This window comes from Austrofundulus limnaeus, unplaced genomic scaffold (assembly GCF_001266775.1).
Source record: "Austrofundulus limnaeus strain Quisiro unplaced genomic scaffold, Austrofundulus_limnaeus-1.0 Scaffold181, whole genome shotgun sequence".
Lineage (NCBI taxonomy): Eukaryota > Metazoa > Chordata > Actinopteri > Cyprinodontiformes > Rivulidae > Austrofundulus > Austrofundulus limnaeus.
The window spans coordinates 945807-962568 of NW_013952583.1; the positions used below are offsets into that span (position 1 = coordinate 945807).

The 16762-nt window shown below is 41.3% G+C and overlaps 1 protein-coding gene across 1 annotated transcript in view; it reads left to right on the plus strand.

The window, feature by feature from the left end:
* The first annotated feature begins 136 nt into the window (after window positions 1-136).
* The window catches only part of znf106a (zinc finger protein 106a), a 20027-nt gene continuing 3401 nt past the window's right edge, over window positions 137-16762 (plus strand). Inside the window, exons 1-20 of the mRNA XM_014018045.1 lie at window positions 137-220; window positions 2042-2124; window positions 2429-2490; window positions 4943-5137; window positions 5630-7438; window positions 7520-7964; window positions 8058-8127; window positions 8218-8372; window positions 8506-8566; window positions 10274-10558; window positions 10816-11578; window positions 13056-13096; window positions 13376-13521; window positions 13598-13732; window positions 14819-14935; window positions 15095-15286; window positions 15590-15652; window positions 15749-15868; window positions 15971-16042; window positions 16629-16700. Of these exons, the coding sequence (XP_013873499.1) occupies window positions 2071-2124; window positions 2429-2490; window positions 4943-5137; window positions 5630-7438; window positions 7520-7964; window positions 8058-8127; window positions 8218-8372; window positions 8506-8566; window positions 10274-10558; window positions 10816-11578; window positions 13056-13096; window positions 13376-13521; window positions 13598-13732; window positions 14819-14935; window positions 15095-15286; window positions 15590-15652; window positions 15749-15868; window positions 15971-16042; window positions 16629-16700 (4857 nt within the window). The 5' untranslated portion in view covers window positions 137-220; window positions 2042-2070. The remainder of the gene's footprint in view (window positions 221-2041; window positions 2125-2428; window positions 2491-4942; window positions 5138-5629; window positions 7439-7519; window positions 7965-8057; window positions 8128-8217; window positions 8373-8505; window positions 8567-10273; window positions 10559-10815; window positions 11579-13055; window positions 13097-13375; window positions 13522-13597; window positions 13733-14818; window positions 14936-15094; window positions 15287-15589; window positions 15653-15748; window positions 15869-15970; window positions 16043-16628; window positions 16701-16762) is intronic.

Genomic DNA, 16762 nt, shown 5'->3' on the forward strand with positions numbered 1-16762 from the left:
ATTTATAAACGTCTTTATGCAAAACTAATATGCAAGTAAAGAATAAATTGCAAATAACAACCAGTGATCCTGATCACTTGTTTTCCTACACTGACTGTGAACTCTGAATGCCTCACCGGAAGTGGTTTAATTTGGGGGCGAGGATTCAAGAAGGATGTTGTTTTTAGCTTCAGCTATGGATGAGTAAACACTGTCCTCCTCATATTTGGAAGTTTTAAAGGTAGCCAACAGTAGTTATAACACATAGAAATTATGTCCAAACATCTTCTTTCAGCTGCGCGCCGTCATGATTATTTTATTCGATTTTTAAAAGCAGTAGTAGTAACTACATAGCGAAAATGCTAACTTGAAATTTAGCCTAACTTCTAACCTACCTAAGTAACTGATCCTGAGGAAAACAAAATAATCAAAAGACACGACTTGTATCAGTAGTTTATCATTCCTGCAGTCGGGTGGTCTTTTGGTCTAAATATTAAGTTAATACGGAGTGTGTTTGCACAAAAGAGCTAGTTGAGAAGCTAAGCTAGCTATAACTGTCAAAAGGAGGTACACTTGTCAAAAGTCCAACGAGCTTCCGCAAGTTACGCCAATTAACTTCTTAGTCTCTGCTACGTGAATTACAATAATACGCTGAAAGTTACTTTCAAGCCTGTTTATTTATCCCCACTGGAATACTGGAGTACTATTTATTGGTATATGTGATCTTTGTATTGCCGTTTTATTTTTGATGTTTTATTTTATACATTTTTAYAGCACTTGGGTCAGCTGCGATGTTGTTTTTAAGTGCTTTAGAAATAAAGTGGTATGTTATGGTATGGTAATGGAATATGTTATTGAACTGCTCTTCCAAGTAGGGTAATTGTTAGCAAGATAAACTAATGAATATATAATTTTGATATGTCTTACTTAACTTGTAATTGTCTGCAAGTGTTCCTCTTTGTGACACTGCACACGGCAATGAATTAGACAATTTTGTGTCAATTAAAAATAGCTAAATTACTTAAACTAATAATGTCAATCACATCACTGTCCTTTTCATATAAAATTTTTATCATAACAACAGGAGTGGTCAGTCTTACTGTTTAATGTTTATTTTGGATTTGGTTTCACCTTGATTCAGTGACTGGGATGGAGCATGATCTTATTAAAACAAGCATAACATTTTTTCCCCTTTTTTAAAGTAGTTTAAAATGTAAAAAAACGAATATAGGTCAGTCTTAAACAGTAGTGTCCAGTCCTGGTCTTCGAACTATCATGCATGTTTGAGTTGTTTCCCTGCTCTTCACCATGAATTCAAGAAATGCAAAAGCAAGTCAATCTCTTATTAATTCAAACCAGGTGTGTCAAAGCAAAGAAACATTTAAAACATGCAGGATATTGACCCTCAAGGACCAGGGTTGGACACCTCTGATCTAGCAAAATGTCATCTCTGGACCTTGTATGTGTTACTGGACAACTAAACTTGTTATCAAGGGTTAATTACAAATTAAAGCGGTAATAAACTTTGTTGCTTCAACTGATAAATGTTTTATGATACTAAAACATTATGTAATTACAAAACCCTTTCCCTGAACTTTTTTTTTATTCTGAAATGATTAGAATAAATATGTTTTTGTTTGTTTGTTTAGTTCAGCTTTTTCTTGTCCACTTAATAATAGACCTTCCTTTTGGAGGTTGTGTGTGTCATATTTCCAAGCCCAGACATGTCTCTGATGCCGTAATGGTTGTTTCCTGTGGCAGCAGAGTTGCTCTATCAGCTCACTGTAATCAGATCAGAGCCCAGGTTGAACTCTGCCCATGTGGTAGGGGATACTGAAGCAGTGGTTAAACAGATAGAGTGTGTGATTTGCTCTAAAAAGTCAGAGTTGCTGAAATCCCAGCTTCCATCATAGAAACACTGGTATCATCCTGTTTGTTGTCATTACACAACACAGTAGAGGCATGCAGATTAAAGTGCAGCAATGTATGATTTATATATGTATGTATATATTATACTTTGCTTTAATTCCTTTCCTTCACCTTAAATTCTCTCTGTGGACAGGGATGGGCTGAGATTGACCTCCATTCAAAATGTCAACGAACAGAAAGTGTATTCTTTGTGAAACCTTCTGCATTTCCAAGCAGGTAATTACCCAATAGGTGTTATTTACTCTATAAATATGTAAATACAAATAAATTTCTTATATTCAGGACCTCTGATTTTGCAAGAAGTTGACATAAACAGCTTGTAAACCGAACAAAAAGTATGTTTATTCAACAATCTACTGTAATATTATATACATTTTTTTACTTACTTTAAACATGTTTTGTGTGCATCAGTAATTTGTGTTAGACTACTGGAAGAAAGTATAAAACTTTATGATTAATAAGGTGTTATCACTTTTTATAACAAAACGTTACATTAACAATTATCTCTTCTGATGTGCAGGAGATGGAGGAGCACTTAAGAAGTATGCTTCACCACCGTGAGCTGGAGAAGCTGAAAGGCCGGTGAGTTTTCCTCAAAACATAAATCTACTTCAGTGTTACAGGTGTCATTTTATGGCATAAAATTTCATATCATAAATGTGCATAAAGGCTTGGCTTGATTTGGTCTGTTTGAAATTGAAAAAATCTTGTTGAAAGCCATAATTAAAATGAGTTATTTTTATCCTATTGAAAAATAGTTTTTTCCAGTAATTGCTTGTAATGCAACAAGGGGTTTTACAACCCAATAATAATGTTCATACAAAAAGTTTGAGTATCTCCTAAGAGTTTGTCTAAGTCTATTTGGTCCCAAGCATGTGAGCACACATGCATGTGTCCGCAGATATGGTGCAAGTGGATAGATATGCAGCTGTCTCAACTGCAGCTTATATATTTAGAAACARCCTCTCCAAAACAACAGGCGTGGCCGTTTGAAGGCTAATGACTCGCCTGTGACTCCCGTATAGATTACTGAATGTAGGCTGTTGCTTAAAGTATTCAGGTCAGGATTGCTGTTAAGATACTAGGATTTTGTACAATAAAAATACAATTCAAATGCTGTGTCTTTTACAGTCAGGACTAGTTCTGGTAATCTGAATGAAAGCTGTGTACAGTGAGTGTTAAAATATAGTTTCCATGCTCTTTGTTTAAAACTCTGGCATGAAAGGTGGTGGTCAATATTCTTTCCTTCAAGGAATGGTAGACCTTTCATTTTATCTGTAATTATATACAAAATATATTATTCTCCCAACAAATACATCAGAGAAGTGTGTCAGAAATGAGTAMGTGTGACTCTGTGATGCTTGCCAACTGCACGGGAGGTCATTAAACGGTGGCGTGCCATGACACAGATTTGGAAAAGAAACTGAGAAGGAGCCAGGGAAGCTGCTAACCTTACAGAGTCACGGGACTGAATTCATTGGAAAGGTTTGACAGGTTTGCCTAGGCCTGTTTTGTCCAAAAGCACGTGAGCACACATTCTTGTGTTCGCAGATATGGGGCAAGTGGATAAAMGTGCAGCTGTCTCAACTGCAGCCTTTATATTTAGACAAACAACCTCTCTGAAACAACAGGCGTGACCATTTGAAGGCTAATAGTTCGCCTGTAGACTGTTGCTGAAATGCAAGAACCTAAAATACTGTATTCAAGATCTGGATTGTTGTATAAACGTATGCAAAAACAGCATATTTTAGAGATGAATAAAAAGTGTTTAAAAAACGTTTTGGAATGTACACTGCAAAAACTGTCCTTCCTACCAAGTTTGAAAATCTTATATCCAGCCAAAAAAGTCTTTTTGATCTTGTTTTGAGACTGATTTACTAAGCAAGAACTGATTGTGTAAGAATAATAATCATGTTTTCAGAATATGTAAGATTATTTGTCTTGTCTGAAATTTTGACTCAAATTAAGTCTAAATGTTCTGTCAATGGAGGAAGAAAATTTTACTTGATAAGATTCTTGAAATAAGAAAAAATTGAGTCAAATCAAGTATTTTAAGAATCTTACTAAGTAAAAATTTCTTACTCCATTGGCAGAAATCTTTGACTTAATTTGAGTCAAATTTTCAGGCTAACAAGACAAATCTTACACATTCTGAAAACAAGATTATTATTCTTACACAAGAATAATTTTGTAAATCAGTCTCAAAACAAGATCAAAAAGACTTTTTGGCTGGATATAAGATTTTAAACCTTGGTTAGGTGGATATTTTTTGCAGTGTTTCAGTCAAGGGTAGGAGATTTTATTCTGCAATCAGACAAGTTTTAATGAAACACGCAGAAAGTAATCACGTCTCATCTAGATCTGATTTAGTTTTGGAGTCAACCCAGTTTAAGATGGAAGCCACGTCTAATTGTAAGCAGCTGCACTCCRCTTTGGTTTCACAGGCTTATCATAGGGTAGGTCGTCAGGATCTGGAGGCCTGTTCTAATAACACATGCTGTCCGGGGGCGGGGACTAGGTTCCGGCTGTCGGAACACAGAGATAGGTCAAATACAGACATTGCTTTCTGCAGAGCRTCAGAGCGCAGCGGACACCATCATGAAGGCGAACTAAGCCGAGGGCGCTGGCCACTCTTCCCTCCACGCGTCCCAGCGCTGTGCTGCGTGGCTGGACCTGAACGGCTAGATTAGTCTGCTGCCAGGGTCCAGCTGGGCTCCTGTCCTCGCYCTGCTGCTTATGGTCTGCTGAGGAAAAAAACACAAGAAAGATCAGGACGCTATAAATTTTACTTTTTTTTTTTTGAACAAGGAAAAAATTTTAAGTTAGCTACCTCCTGATCTGTGACAGATAGACAATTTGGATTTGTTTTGAGGATTGTTGAGTATTCTCCTTTCCTGAATTTTCTCAACTTTTAAGAGAAAGTAGAACCAGCGTGCGTCTTTGCGGACTCGTCAGGCAGGAAAACCCAACCAGACGAGATCAGAGCCATGCCAGAGGGAACAATCGAACAACCGCTCTCGCCCTCTCTCCCCAGGGACTGCGGACACGAGTGCAGAGTGTGYAAGGTGAAGGTTGGAAGTCTGACTGATTATGCCAGCCACATCTCCAGCCCCACGCACAAACGGAATGTGGAGGCTGCTGACAAGCAACAAGCTGGGAACAACTACGACGAAAACTACTTTGACCAGGCTATGGTGGACCTGATAGAAAAGAGAAACGAACAGAAAAGGTGAGTCCTTTTTTTCTAATGTTTTAGATCATTAGCTGGTAGCATAAGAAAAAGTGAATGCGTTTTTTTATCTTTAATAGAAAGTTTAGTTTCAGTCCAAAGTATTATATGGTACAATATTCATTTTATTGAATAATAATAAACATGTTTTAAATGTTTAGTTGCTCAACTTAAATGTATAATTGAGGGCATCCAAACTGTTTGTTTCTGTRTATGCCATGTATAGTCATATTTTGCTCAGCGGCGCTCACAGGCTCTTTTTTAGTCGCAGCTTCATACTGACTTGTAGCTGGAGTCATATGTCGGGGCTGAGGGCTAAAAAAAAAGCATGACCACAAATAAAGAATTCCAGCAGATGCGGGCTTAAATTAACCCCTTCTTCAAGTGATTGCCAGTCAAACAGCCAGGTTGCTGGGTTTTATGAATTAATGTTTTAGGGATTGTAAAATATCAGCAATGAGCTCTACACTGTTTGTTCCTTTTTKTTTGTAGAAAAGAGAAGGAGGCGGCGGCTGCAAAGCTGGCCAAAGAAGCAGAGGAACGAAGGAAGAAAGAAGAATATGAGCAAAGACTAAAGGAAGTTAGGGAGCGGAACCTGAAAAATGGGTTGCAACCACTTATGCAGGGCTTCAGAGGTTCAAGTCAGCACAGGTTTTGGCACAGGGGCAATTACTCTAATGTCAGCACAGACGAGGCAAGACCGTGGCAACATGACAAACTGGGGAAGAGTGCCACTTGGCATGCTCAGGAGCCCCCTAACTTACAAAGGTGGGCATCCAATGAGTTTATGGGAGGAAGAAGTAATAGCCAAGTAGGTAACAACACTTGGGGCTGTGGTTCATATTATGGCAATCGGCAAAGCCGACAGCCTTGGCTCAGCAGTGAAGGTAGCAGTCATGGGCTCTATGGTCAAAACAATATTGCCAGCAATGCCCCAAGAGCTCATTACAAGAGCTTCCTAGGACCTCCTGTCTTTCAAACACAATCCAGATATTGCGCCCCRGTTTTCAACCGGTTTCAAGATACAGGGAACAATAGAGAGAGTCAGCAGGAAGCTGGGCTTCAGACTGAGGTGGCAGAAACAGACCCTAAAGGTAGTAAGAATTCTAAGACTTTTGGTAGCAATCCAAAGCTAGACAAAGGCTGTCGCTGGACGCCCTATTCAGTCACCTCTGGACCACACAGTGATATCCATCCAAACATATCAGAGAAGCACCAAACAGCTTCTAARCAGCAAAAGCATGATGTCGTTAGCTGTCGCAGGAACTCCCAACCTGAGCATGAACAGAAACACTTGATCTCAAGTCGACAAGGTGAGGAAGACACGATGAAGCAGCAAACAAAGACAAAATCAGATCTCAGTCATAGGAGAGGAAAAGGTTCGGAGACAGGCGGGAGCCGAACACCTGTCTCTTCCAGTCAAAAGGCAAACAAGACATTGATTCATTCTGTTTCTGGTGCAAGAGGTGGAGCTCAGTCCAACAAGGCCTCCAGTGAAGATCTAYCGCAGTCGAAACCAACTGGAAAGCAAAGTGGGCTCAAAGAACCTGTGAGGTCTCTTCAGTCAAAGCAGGAGAAGCCCCTGCCAGAATCACTGAACACAGCCAAACAGGTTGTTTCTGAAAAGAGAGGCTCTGTGAGTCAGTCAGTTCACAGCAGGTGGAAGGCGAAGCATCACGCAGAGGAGCAGCAAAAGGAGCAGGGGCACGAACAAACTGAAGCAAACAGTGAAAAAAGCTGTTGTCTCAGTTCATTAAAAGCGTCATCACCTGTTGCTGACAGGCAGGAAAAGCTTGCACCGCCGTCTGCAGAGAGCAGCAAACTTGTCCAAGCGCTGCACGTTAGCACCTCCGAGTCTGCAGAGTCAGTTGGGAATCCTCAAGATAATCAAAACATCGTGGAGAAACAATCCTGCTCGGTGGTTCCAGATGAGGCCATGCAGGTCGCCGAGGCAGGGCAGAGCTCAGAGAGCCACGCCGCTCAAAGCAGTGACGTGAACACAGCCTCAGGGACGAACGCTTCGGCCTTATCCAAACTTGACCTTCCCCCTGTCCTAAAGCGTGACCTCACCAAACACATAAGCTCCAAGAGCAAAGCAGCCAGCCATGAGCCCAACCTCAACATCGCCAGACGGGTGCACAATCTAGGTGAGTTGCGCAGAAGTGACACCGAAAAGGATTCCGGCCTCAAACCAACAGTCCGGCAGCTCATTAGCTCATCTGGGTCGCGCCGCAATGTGAACTGGGAGCAGGTGTATCAGGAAGTTAAAAAGAAGCAAGACAAGGGAAAAGGCATGCCAAGGTGAGATCTTGTTTGCTGTTGAATATCTTCAGCTGCGCTCGTTTGGTTTCTAAAGCCTTCACTTTGTCTGCTCTTCTCCAGGTTTGGTATAGAGATGGTGCCWTGTGAGCAGACGAGCCACAGCCAAGAGGAAGATGAAATCCCCCTCCTCGAGGGTTTTCACTGGGATTCTCTGATGGACGTCTCAGCGCAGGGCACCTCCCGAAAACGCTCCCTGTCAGAGAGTAGCTTTGCACCGGGCTCGACTCATTCCCTGTTTGCATCTTTCGCTTCGGAGGATTCGGCCCAGAGAGAACCTCTCGGTTCAGAGCAGCTGAGACCCACAGGTTCTCCAAGACCTGTATCTGCTCCAGAGAAAGCAGACCACCACAGTCAGCCAGAGAGCAAAGTGYCGATGCATCCAGACAAACTAACATCTACAGCTGTGACAGTTCTCCAGCGGTCGGACTCAGCGCTCTGCGACAGCAGCTCAGGAGCGGAGCAGAACGACGGTCAGGGAACAGGAAAGAGGCGAAGGGCAGTCAGGGTGGGTTTGAGAAACAAGTTCTTGCTTTTTACTGTACGGTTTTTAAATTATTAAGCAAAATGTGCAATCATTATTCTTATCTTTATGTTTTAGGATGTCCCCACTGTGGAAACATCAGGTCTGGAGCACAACAGCAAAAGAAGGAAGCTCAAATCTAAAAAAGGTTTGTGGTTCAGATCCAGAAGATGAATAGATTCAAACACTGTGTTCACTGTCGCTGATGTCTCAAATGATCTTTTTTCTGTGGTTTCAGAGCGTTTACAGATTGACCAGCTGCTCATAGTGTCCCTGAGGGAGGAGGAGCTGAGCCGGTCGTTGCAGGATGTTGACACCAGCTTGGTCCAGGCCCGGGCGGTACTGGAGGCCGCCTGCGTGAAGGTGCAGCAACTGATGGTGCTGAAACAGCAGGTACATCATCAAACATACCATTGACAGTCTTCTTTTTCTTTATTATTATCCCAATCTTTAAATCATCTGAAATATTGTAGTGTCACAATGTTTAAATTCAAACAAGTTCGTACATATCTTTGCTTTTCTTCAGATTACTGTGGAGATGAGCACACTGAGAAACCAACGAATTGAGTTRCTTAAAGGAATGCAAGGTAAAAACACATTCTTTGAATTTTTTAAGAAACTTTACTGTAATTTTGTAAGTTATAGCTTCTAAACTCCATAGTAACACTCTAACAAATTAGGGATGGGAAATCGTCCCTATTTTCAGATCATAAATCATGGGTCACTGGCTATCGCCGATAGACGATCCAATCCGCTGATAAGGCACGCGCAGTTACGTTATTAAAAAAAAAACACGCAAACTGGTCTGCTTATTATAAGCGACGGCTTCTTTTTTTCTAAAGTCGCTTGTAAATTCTGTGGTTATTYGGCGTTCGTGTTCCTTTCATAGTTCCTGAGATCCCCGCGCCGAGCTCCTGGGAACCCCCCCTCCCCGCTGCTGAGTACGTCACTACAGGGGATTTCTGCCCCGAGGGAGTCCAATGCAGAAAAAAAAAGTMCGACACTTCGTCACTCGACGTTGTTTATCCACAAACTGGTCCAGGATTAAGCTCAAATGTTTTTTATCAGTCAGATTTCACCGTGAAAATAATCTATTTTATCCCCTTTTATGAGGTTTTGGCCGTTTGACTATCTTTATAAATCGCTGCTTCCTGGTAGGTAGTCGGCGTTCGAACGAGTCACTTTTTTCTCTGTCCTTTTTTTTAAGCGAGTGGTTGAAGCAAACGCAGCGTCTGAGCAATTTTAGCACAAACAAACACTCCCACAATCTTGTGACCAATCACACCATATAGTTTGCATGTGTTCTTATGTGGAGGGGTGTGAAAAGTTCGACCCGCACGGCCGCACACACACCAGAGCCCAGAGTGACGGGGATGAGCAGGGGTGAGGGAGTGCGCTTCGGTCCGGTTCGGAACTGGTTAAAGTTATTTGTTCAAATGTATGCTTGTCATGGATTATTCGTTTTGTAACTAAACGTTATAATATAGCACTATTTGGGTTATTTGTGGCGCACCAAAGCAAGAACATGACGAGAAGAGAGACATGAAGAGGAGCTGCGCACGTTAGCTCAGACTCTGAGGAAAAAAAAAAAAAAAAGAGATGCAGCACTGTTATTTTATTCCCTCATTTGCACAGATCACAATGATGAYGATTAAAACATTTTAATTTACAGAGAAGGGCGCATTTAAAAATTTTTTTACATCCCTGGCACAGCATTTAATTAATTAATAAAGATCGTCCTTAAAAAAAACAACAAATCGCATTCCAACCCTTCAATTGCCGATAGACGATTGAATCATAAATCACGCCATCCCTTTAACAAATAAGGTAAAAATTACAGGAGTCCCGATACCAAGTACAAGTACTTCAGTTTAGGTACTCGCCGATAGCGAGTACTTACTGTATTAGAACTTAAACATTACACAATGACTTCAAAAACATTTATTTTATTTAGAACAAGGTGGCTTCACTTCCTTATGACTGGATCGAATCAAACATATAAATATATATTTATATATAAACTGTTGCAACATTATTTCAACTTAATTTTCTTAAAAATGGAACTGACAAACTTTTCACTTGAAATATAAACTGCAACACATTGAATGGAGTATTGATACCAGTATCTATAACAGTATTGGTATTGGTTCTGGGTATTGGGGCACTTTGTACGAGTGTGAGAACTTGTAAACATGCTGGTATCTGTATCAGTACTAGTATTGATATTGGGACACCACTTGTTAAAACATAAATATTGTTTGTACTAAACTGAGGTTGTTTTTGTTCATTTTTAGGTATAAGTAAGGAAGCACTTCAGGTCAAGGTGAAAGARGAAAAGATGGATTCATATGAAGCTGAGGCATCAGTCATGCCCTCCTCTGCTTTGAACACTGCTATTTACAGTCCTAAACATGCTGCAGAATGTGCTTCTCCTTCCTCGTCCAGCCTTCCTTTCTCTGTAGTTATTAAGGAGGAGCCCAAGTCCCCAGTCTACATCAGCTCAGAGGTGGGCACTGGCCACAGTCTGACCCTCAGCACAGCTCCAGAGCTGCCAGTCGCTCCTGCCACAGCTTCACCAGGTACCATCCCTCAGTTTGAAATGGATCAATGTCATAGTCCTGATTTTACCAGACAACTACAGCAACATCTTTAATTATTGTACTGCTCTCTGGTTATTGCATCACATATCCTGTCTACTCTTTTTCCAGAATTTCTTGCATTCTAAATTTAGTGTTTTAAATCTCAAAGTTTCCAGTTTTCCTTCAATCCATAAATGTAGCCTTTTTTAATGTTCCACGATAAGGTTTATCCATTTCTGTTGGAAACTTTTTTGCAGATCCTGTCTGTAACCTCCAGCCATCCCCTGAAAGAAAGCCTTTCCAAACTACCTGTGTTGAACCGGCAGAGCTCGAAGAGCAGCTTCCTGCACCAGGTGAGAYGGAAGAGAAGCCTGCTGAAACACTGAGTAATTACAGCAGCTCTCTGCCTGACTCCAGAGGCTCCGTAAAACCTCCCGGCAGAAGAGCTCCTGAGGTTGAGAGAGTTGTTGACTGTGCAGACAACCGGTCGGCATCATCCCCTACAGTCTGTAACATGCCCGCCTCGCCATCGGATCTGAGGAACGGGAAGCGGGTGAGGAAGCTGAAGAAGAAGAAGGTGCTGAAAAAGGCTCAAGGGGCAGAACAGCCTGAGTGTAGTGACTCTGAGACAGAGGAAGAGCTCGTGAGGCCAAGGTGGCTGCGACAGCGCAGGAGAACCAGCGCAGCCTCTCAGGTCAGTACCTCCAGCCAGCCCACAGACGACAGAGATGTCAACATGGATCCAGATGGCAACAAGAAGGTTCTCAGTTTAACACTTGAGGAGGAAAAGGAACAAACGTCCACTGGAAAAATAGCACCTCCTACTGATCCTATGGCGGAAACTGATGTGGAGGAAAGCATGGAGGTCACTGCAGCCGATCAGCAGCGTCCAGGGAATACCCTGCTTCCACCTCGCCCTCCAGACCTGGTCCCAGTCTCCTGTAGACCTGAGACACAGAGCCTGACCTGCAACAAGGTCTCCTCCACCAGTGACATGGATCTGTGTAAATCCTCAGAGAGGTGAGGCGTTAAAGAAAGAACATGATTGGCTTAGCATACACAGGTCAAAAGAAACTGAAAAAAACTTCATTAGATAGTTTTGTTAATGTTTGACGAGTTTGTATTTAAAATACATAATATTTGTAGTGATGTAGACTATAAAAATAAACCTTTATTATAAAACACCGACTATGAAATGTGAACACTTTATTTATTTTACTTACTGCACACATGTGGTACTAATATCACCCCTTTTGATTAGATTGAAATGTTTTTAAAGGTTGGAAATAAAGTGAAGAAAACATTTGATAAGTTAAATATTGTAGAAATTTACACTATGTTAAATCAGATCAGAAAATATGCGTTTTCTGTGGAAATGTTTTGTCAGTGCTTGGTGCTTGAACTGGGTTTTAAAGCTAAAAGTAGCAAAAACTAGTTACAAGTTAAAAGTAACAAAAGCATAAAATTTAAAGTTGCAAAATGTTAGCTAAAAGCTGCAAAGGGTGAGCTAAAAGTAAAATTAGCAAGAGGCTAGCTAAAAGTTGTGAAATGGTAGCTAAAAAAAACAAAACAAAAAACAGTATGTTATAGATTTCAAAGAGAACAAATGTTTTTGACAGAACTGAATAGATCTCGCCTTATTCAGAGAAAACATTTTTTTAAAAATTTAATGTTGAGAAAGGTATAAGCACTTAATAACAACCTTTTCCATACTCAATGAGAAGTGAAGGAGTCTGCTGTTGCTGATAGTTGTGAGACGTTCTTTTCATCATGGACATTACTCACTCGACCAGAAACTGCAGCACAGAACTCCTGGGAAGCCCCTCCTCTCCAGGGTCTCTGCTTCTCCTTCCCTGTCCTGACATTCGCTTCCCAACCTGTGACCAGACATTTCTAATTATACAGACTGAGATGGTAAACTCCATTTACCAATTTGTCACGAGGAGAACAACACCGTTTCAGACAGACGTAACCAGCGAGCGTAGAGAACTGCCGAGGCTAGCACAGCTACTGAGGGAGCCGCCTGTGTCTCCTCTGTGTATAAAGAAGGGTGCTACCTCCTGCCATGAGTTGTTTGACTTGTCTTTACCAGATTTTTTTAACCTTTTTTTTTAAGTTTTGCTGGAACAGTTGTAAATGATGGCTGTATTTTTGAACAGCCTTGGCCAGCTGCTCCTCAGGGGTTGAGGTTAAATATGAGCCGTGTAGTTAACCTGCCTTTCCGCATGAACACGCCCACAGCAAAGTCCTGACCAGTCACATAATAGTGCACAGAATGGGTTCTCAGAACTCATTTGAGAACAAAATGACACAATTTTCCTCACCAAACTACGGCAGTTTGAGCAGATTTCTTCACTGTTGCTGAGTGTAAGTGGTTAAACTGCAAATACAAACAGAAAAATAACGCAAACAGAGTAAAACACAAGAAAATTAATCATAACTCAGAGTAGTGGTAATAATGGACGTTCTGCCTTTTTTTTTTCTTTTTTTTTTGCAGTGATTCGCAGTTTGGCACCACATTGCCCAAGAATTCATCAGGTACGTTCACCTCTGGAGCACTTAAAAAATTTTTTATTATTTCTTTTAATAGATGGAGATTTTGTTGCCTTCTTCTTTCTAAATTGTTATTTTAATCAGTCACTCTAGGATTGAAAAGCCATTATTCATATTATACAAACCAACCACATTGTTAAATATGTAATAAATGTTTCAAGACATGAAATTCCTTAAGTAGGTGAACATAATATCAGTTTTCAGACACGTTAATTGATTATATTTTGTGTAAAGCGTTTCTTTTGTGCTGTTTGTGTTTCTCAGGTGTATTTTCAGACCACGATGGGGATGATATTCTGACTGAAGGGGCATTTGAAGGCCACCAAGAGGCGGTGAACGCCATCCAAATACACGACAGGCTGCTGTACACGTGCTCAGGAGATCAGACCGTCAAAGTCTTTGACCTGGTGGTGGGTGACGACAAACAATGTTGCTTCACTTCAGCYGCTTCAGAAATTGTAACTGTTTATTTTTACTTTGTTGCAGAGTCATAAATGTCTGGGTGCGTTTGAGGGCCACAGCTCCAAAGTGACGTGTTTACTGGTGTCAGCAGCTCCAGGCCTGCACCACCGCCTTTACTCTGGTTCCAGTGACCAGACCATTCGCTGCTACAGTCTCAAGGTGAAAAATACACTGCAAGACAAGTTTCTTAACCCCACCAGCTGACATTATGGACTGATGCTCTTTAAAGGGATCTATGATTAGTTGTAACATTAGACTTTATTTAATAAGCATACATTTTAGCTGTAAAATAAAGACAGTAAAAATACTGTAGGCTGTTTAGTTTTTATCATTTTTAAACTAAAAGTTTAAAAATATATTACACGGACGGGGCCATTTTATTTACATGCAAAGCATTCTGGGTACATGATGACATGGATAGGTCCTCGGTGCGAGACTGCTAACGAACTATATCCACCCTGAAGGTTAATCTTGGACAATATCTGAWGATCGACTCTTTTAAATGAAACCAGAGAGCGTTGACAGAGAGGAGAAGGTAGAAATGACTCAGCCTGTAACTGAAAATATAGATGGAGGACAACAGAGCTGCTTCATGGAAGAAGAACCTCAGCTTAGCCTGTTAGCTTTAGCGTTAGCCCCGACGCTATCACCATATATATGTATTAGCTCAGCGCTACACATTCTCCTCTCGTCACTGAGGTCCTCCATCCACATGACAGAGAGGGGAACRCAAAAATTAATCAGATGCAACTGAAAATATGGATGGAGGACCTCAGTTTAGCTTGTCGCGCTAGCGCTGAGCTAATACATATAAGGCAATATAGCGTTGGCGCTAGCGCGAAGGCTAACAGGCTAAGCGGAGGTTCTTCTTCCATGAAGCAGCTCTGTTGTCCTCCATCAGTATTTTCAGTTACAGGCTGAGTCATTTCTACCTTCTCCTCTCTGTCAACGCTCTCTGGTTTCATTTAAAGTGGATATAGCTCAGATATTGACCAAGATTAACCTTCAGAGTGGATATAGCTCACTCACACCAAGGACCTATCCACATCATCATTTACCCAGAATGCTTTGTGTRTAAATAAAATGGCTCCGTCCATGTTAAAATATAGTTTTAAAAATTTACAAATCTAAACAGCCTACAGTATTTTTACAGTCTTCATTTTACAGTTAAAATATATGTTTATCAAATTAAGTCTAATGTTACAACTAATCAGGGATCCCTTGAATGTTGCGTGTTCTCCACAGACACAAGAGTTTGAGCAAAACTTCTCTTTGCCCGACCGGGTCTTCTGCCTTCACAGCCGCTGGAAGACTTTATACGCCGGTCTGGGGAACGGCACGGTTGTGTCGTTTAACCTGAAAGTAAGTTAGTCTTAGGAATTCAGTGAAAACTGCAGTTATTTTTATATTCAAATCCCAGATACGATGACAGCAGACTCCATCGAGCAGCGTGCCTCGCTCTGCCAGCTTGAGTTGATAATCTTTTTTTTTCTCTTCCTTTCCCCCCAAATCATTGTTTAGACAAACAAACAGATGGATGTGTTTGAGTGCCACGGCCCGCGTGGTGTGAGCTGCTTGGCCTCATCACAGGAGGGAGCCCAGAGGATCCTGCTGGTGGGCTCGTACGACAACAGCATCAGCGTGAGGGCAGCCAAGAGCGGACTGCTGCTGCGTACCCTGCAGGGCCACACCAAGAGCGTTCTGTGCATGACGGTAGGCCGGGCCTGACGTCTTGGCTTCAGCCGGGAGACTTCATCTCTGTTAGAGCTGAGTTCAAGGCATCTGAGACAAGCAGAGAGAGGATTTAGAAAATATGTTCGCTGCTGGGACAAAACGTGTCAGCGTCTCAGCAAATGGGCGAAAGCRCAGCCAGAGATCAATATGAACCATTTAATATGCATATTGTGGTTTTGAAGTAGATGCTAGTTTGAGGTGTTTAAAAGAACAAACAAACAAAAATATTGCTTTAAATGYAATTTTAAATCTTCATCGTTTGACTTTTCTGCTTCCCCTCAGGTGGTCAACGATCTTGTGTTCAGTGGATCCAGTGATTATTCCGTCTGTGCTCACAACATCCACGTGAGTCCGTGTTCCACGTGGATTTAGAGCTTTTATAAACATGATTTAATATCAGAGACGTCTTATTTACCTTTGTTTCTTCTCGCTGTGCGTCAGACGGGGGAGCTGGTGCACGTTTATAAGGGTCACAGCCACGCTGTTACTGTGGTGACCATCCTGGGGAAAGTGATGGTGACTGCCTGTCTGGATAAACTGGTCCGAGTCTACGACCTGCAGGTTGGCATTCCCAAACAGGATGCGTCTAAATAACACTTTCTAAAACCAGAGAACCAGGATGTTTTGAATTCTGTTTTGTAATGTTGTGGTTTTGCTGTGCAGTCTCAGAACCAGCTGCAGGTTTACGGTGGACACAAGGACATGGTGTTGTGTATGGCCGTCTACAAGAACATGGTAAGACCTCGGAATCTGGCAGAAATCCTCTACCAGCACTCGACAGAATGTCAGAGGAAAATGTGAATACAGGAATGTGTTTTACTGATGAAATTTAAGGTTGGGCATAATCGTATCGTGTGCAGTTAATTGTCAGAAAAACATCGATTATTTTTTGGCGATTAATTCGATTAATGCCACCAGGCAGACTGACTGGAGGTTTCCTCAGTCAGTCTGCTCGCTGCTCCTCTYCRCTTCAAATATGACGAACATTAAAAGAAAGGTTCTGTAAATTATTTATCTATCAACACAATTTAAAATTTTATGTATGGCCTCAAATCTGTAATTTTGACACAGTTTGGAACAGATTTTTACAAAGAGCGAAATGGTCATGTGACCAGGACATAAGGGTGTCCAGGGACTCCAGTGGATTAATCGTCAAATTAACCGTTAATAAATAAATAAATAAATAAATACCATAATTAATCATGATTTTTTTTGCCAATATTGCCCAACCCTAATGAAATTATGCGTGATAATTTTAATTTCAAACTATTTTAGCTTCAAAGCTAAAACAGTTTATTGAGCATCAACTTTTTTGTTACAGATCTACACAGGATGCTATGATGGGAGCGTGCAAGCAGTCAAGCTGAACCTGATGCAGAACTACCGCTGCTGGGTAAGACRGACATCAGGCTGACCTACATTTAAAAAACCCATTTGACATGATGCGAACCGAGC